The sequence below is a fragment of the Fukomys damarensis genome, unplaced genomic scaffold, assembly GCF_012274545.1.
Source record: "Fukomys damarensis isolate Sample0158 unplaced genomic scaffold, DMR_v1.0_HiC HiC_scaffold_23, whole genome shotgun sequence".
In the NCBI taxonomy this organism is placed as follows: domain Eukaryota; kingdom Metazoa; phylum Chordata; class Mammalia; order Rodentia; family Bathyergidae; genus Fukomys; species Fukomys damarensis.
The window spans coordinates 1,549,075-1,552,265 of record NW_022900935.1 but is presented as its reverse complement, the minus strand read 5'-3'; the positions used below and the strand labels follow the sequence as shown (position 1 = coordinate 1,552,265).

General features: G+C 64.7%; 1 protein-coding gene across 1 annotated transcript in view; it reads left to right on the top strand.

The window, feature by feature from the left end:
* Hspb7 (heat shock protein family B (small) member 7) overlaps positions 1–2,964 on the top strand; it is a 3,246-nt gene extending 282 nt beyond the window's left edge. The window contains exons 2-4 of the mRNA XM_033767847.1: positions 9–140; positions 522–655; positions 1,577–2,964. Coding sequence (XP_033623738.1) covers positions 9–140; positions 522–655; positions 1,577–1,756 — 446 coding nt within the window. The 3' untranslated portion in view covers positions 1,757–2,964. The remainder of the gene's footprint in view (positions 1–8; positions 141–521; positions 656–1,576) is intronic.
* The last annotated feature ends 227 nt before the right edge of the window (positions 2,965–3,191 follow it).

Below are 3,191 nucleotides of genomic sequence, written 5' to 3'. Positions count from 1 at the left end.
CCCCTCCCCCTCCTCCTCCTCCTCCGCGGCCTCCCGTGCCCTCCCACCCCAGGACCCACCCATGGAGAAGGCGCTGGGCTTGTTTTCCGAGGACTTTGGCAGCTTCATGCGGCCCCACTCGGAGCCCCTGGCCTTTCCAGGCAAGTGGGGGGTGCGGAGCTTGGGGGCATCAGTGAAGGTGCTGTGGCCACCACTGCCAGGAATACGGGCTGCACAGCCTGCAGCCACAACAGATGTGGCCACCAAGACAGATGTGGTCAGGGAAGCAAGGGGCCCCCAGGTGTGCTACAAAGCTTGCAACTGCAGCCAGGCCTGGTGCAGCCCCGGAGCCCTGAGGGGCCGGGAAGGCCAGGGGCTGATGTCCTGTGTGCGCAAGCTCATCCCCACCTCGGAAAGGGGCGGCTGCTGGGGGCTCGGGAGCAACATCGCCTGGCGGGGCTGCCCCTCCCCAAGACAGGGGCGGAGACCCGGGTCCCGCGCAGGCCCCAGTCCTGCCCAGCTCACGGCCAACTTCCCCACAGCTCGACCCTCGGGACCGGGCAGCATCAAGACCCTTGGAGATGCCTACGAGTTTGCGGTGGACGTCAGAGACTTCTCCCCTGAGGACATCATCGTCACCACGTCCAATAATCACATCGAGGTTCGGGCTGAGAAGGTGAGCGCAGCCCCCACTGTCACTCCTGGGTCTCCTGCCCTCTGTCCCCTCCTCCTGCCTCCTACACTGGGGTCCCAGGTCCTGAGTAGCGTCCCTTCCCCATCCAAACTCCCGCGGCAGGCTGGGGGCTTTGGTCCCTATAGCTCAGGGGACCCCCTTATTCCTCTTTCCACCCTGAGGCATCCAGATCTGGAGCTCAGGAGCCCACAGCAGTGGAGGGGCCGGGGAAGAGAGGCCGGAGGGATGTGGGCTGAGAGGACCCCAGGGTGACGCACAGGGTGGGGAGCCATGGTGGCTTGAGGACAGGTCCCCTGGCAGGCTGGTGGGCAGCCGGGGACTTGGGGACCCCCTGAGCAGCTGTCCCTGCACACCACCCCTCCAGCTCTCTTCCACTGGGACCCCCGAATTGTGGCCTAGACTGGCCAGGCTTGTACTCAGGGTCACACACCTTCCACACAACATACCCTCCACCCGCGGACCTCAGGGCCACCGGGGCACCAGGGTCTCTGAGTCAGAGCTCCCAGGAGGCCCGCAGCCTCCACCTGGGCAGAGGCTGTGGCCGGGCAGACAGCTGCTCAGGGTCCCCACAGCCGGCTGTGGCTAGGAGATGTCACCGAGGCTTCCTGCTCTGCCTGTGAGCATGAGGTGCCAGGCGGGAACCCCTGCCAGGGCGTGAGGACTGGGGGTGGGAGGCAGCACGTGCCAGCCCTGCCACCGGACGGTGACTCAGCCGCCCGACTGCTCTGGACGCGATGTGCTGATGGGGCTGTGGGGGCGGGGTGGCCTGGCCTGCGGGGGACTCGTGCATGCCTGAGTGTCCAAGAGGGCAGGGCTCTCAGTGCCCAGGGCCCGGCGGGGGAGAAGGGCGCTATGCATGGGCCAGGCCCGGGGACAGCCTGCCCTGACCGATCCCTTCCCCAGCTGGCGGCAGACGGCACAGTCATGAACACCTTTGCACACAAGTGCCAGCTGCCGGAGGACGTTGACCCCACCTCGGTGACCTCGGCCCTGCGGGAGGACGGCAGCCTCACCATCCGGGCACGGCGTCACCCGCACACAGAGCACGTCCAGCAGATCTTCCGAACGGAGATCAAAATCTGAGGACTGTGGCCCCTGCCCACCCCACTCTCCCCCAACTGGCCAGCCTTGAGTCTGCCGAACCCCGGGACATCTCAGCCCAACTCTAGCCTCCAAAACCCCCAGGCTAAGGCCCTCCACTCTACTCAGGGCAGGCCAGCGACCCCTCACCTCACCATGGACCCCAGATTCCAGATACGTTTTCTCCCGATTCAGAATTGAGGGGCTGGGTAGGGACAGCAAGGTCCTGAAGACCTACTGAGGAAGGGGGTGTTGACAAGGAAGGCCTCTGGGCACATGGTCTGCAGGACAGACAGACATCCTGCCCTCCTCTGATCTGCGGAGCCTCTCAGAGGTGGGGGAACTGGGAACTGGGGGTGCCCTGGTCAGCTGAGGGAAGGTCAGGGGTGAAGTGCCTGTCCAGGTGGGATTGCCGGAGGGAGGCCAGGAGGGCCCAGCCGGGAGGGACACCTTCCTTCCCCTGCTGCCCTGGGCCCCAGCCAGCCAGCTGTGCCCACACAGGGCCCATCACGTCTGTGCTGGTGGGGTTTTTCCAATACAGCTGGTTTGTGACAAACCAGTGAAATACTGCTGTCCCTACATTCTGATGCCTACGAGCTTGCAGGCCTGGGCTCCCGGGCCACTTGCCCTGCACAGAGGGTCCCCAACAGTTACCCGGTTTCGTGCACCCCCCACAGGCGCACCTACCCCTCCAGCCTCCACTTGTGCATGGGGGTGAGTGTGTCACCCACACCCACACCCCACTGTCTTTTATAGCCTCACGTCACCACTGAGTGGGGCCACATCAGAGCACCCTAAAAGTGGATTCAGCCATTTAGTTTTTATCAGTGGGGAAGAGGAGTCTCGTGAGCCTGGAGCCTTGGCCTTTGTCACTGGAGGGTGGACGTGAACCCAGGATGTCAGCTGATGTCAGCCCCACTCTGGGCCCCAGGGAGCCCCTCACTCTGTCCCTGGGCTCTGCGCCCCGGCCCATGTCGTCCTGCTGGGGTGGAGGGGGACACGGGAGGAGCTGGGACCCAGTTCCCTCCTGGGCAGGGTGAGAGGGTCACAGGCAGCCAGGTCCCCAGGGCGAGAGGTGGGTCAGCTCTGTCTCCTCTCTTGGCTGGGCACCCTGAGGGTGTCCTCTGAACCGGGTGGTGGGAGAGTCGGCGGGCGCTGTAACCTGTACACACAATAAAGGCAGTGTCACGGATGTCCACGCCTGCAGTTCCCGGGCCCAGATGGAGGCCGCTGGGCTGAAGCCAGGGTAAAACAAGAGAGCGCTGCAGCCTCCGGCGACCCTCGGCCACCTGCAGTCCCAGGACTGCCTCAGTGAGACGCCTCTAGGCACCCTGTCCCCCAACTGCCTGGCCCTTTTCCTTTATTCAATCTTGCACGCGAGAGAAATTTACAGTCCCGAGCCTGTGTTCCACGCGCTGTGCCCCAGCAAGTCCCAGAT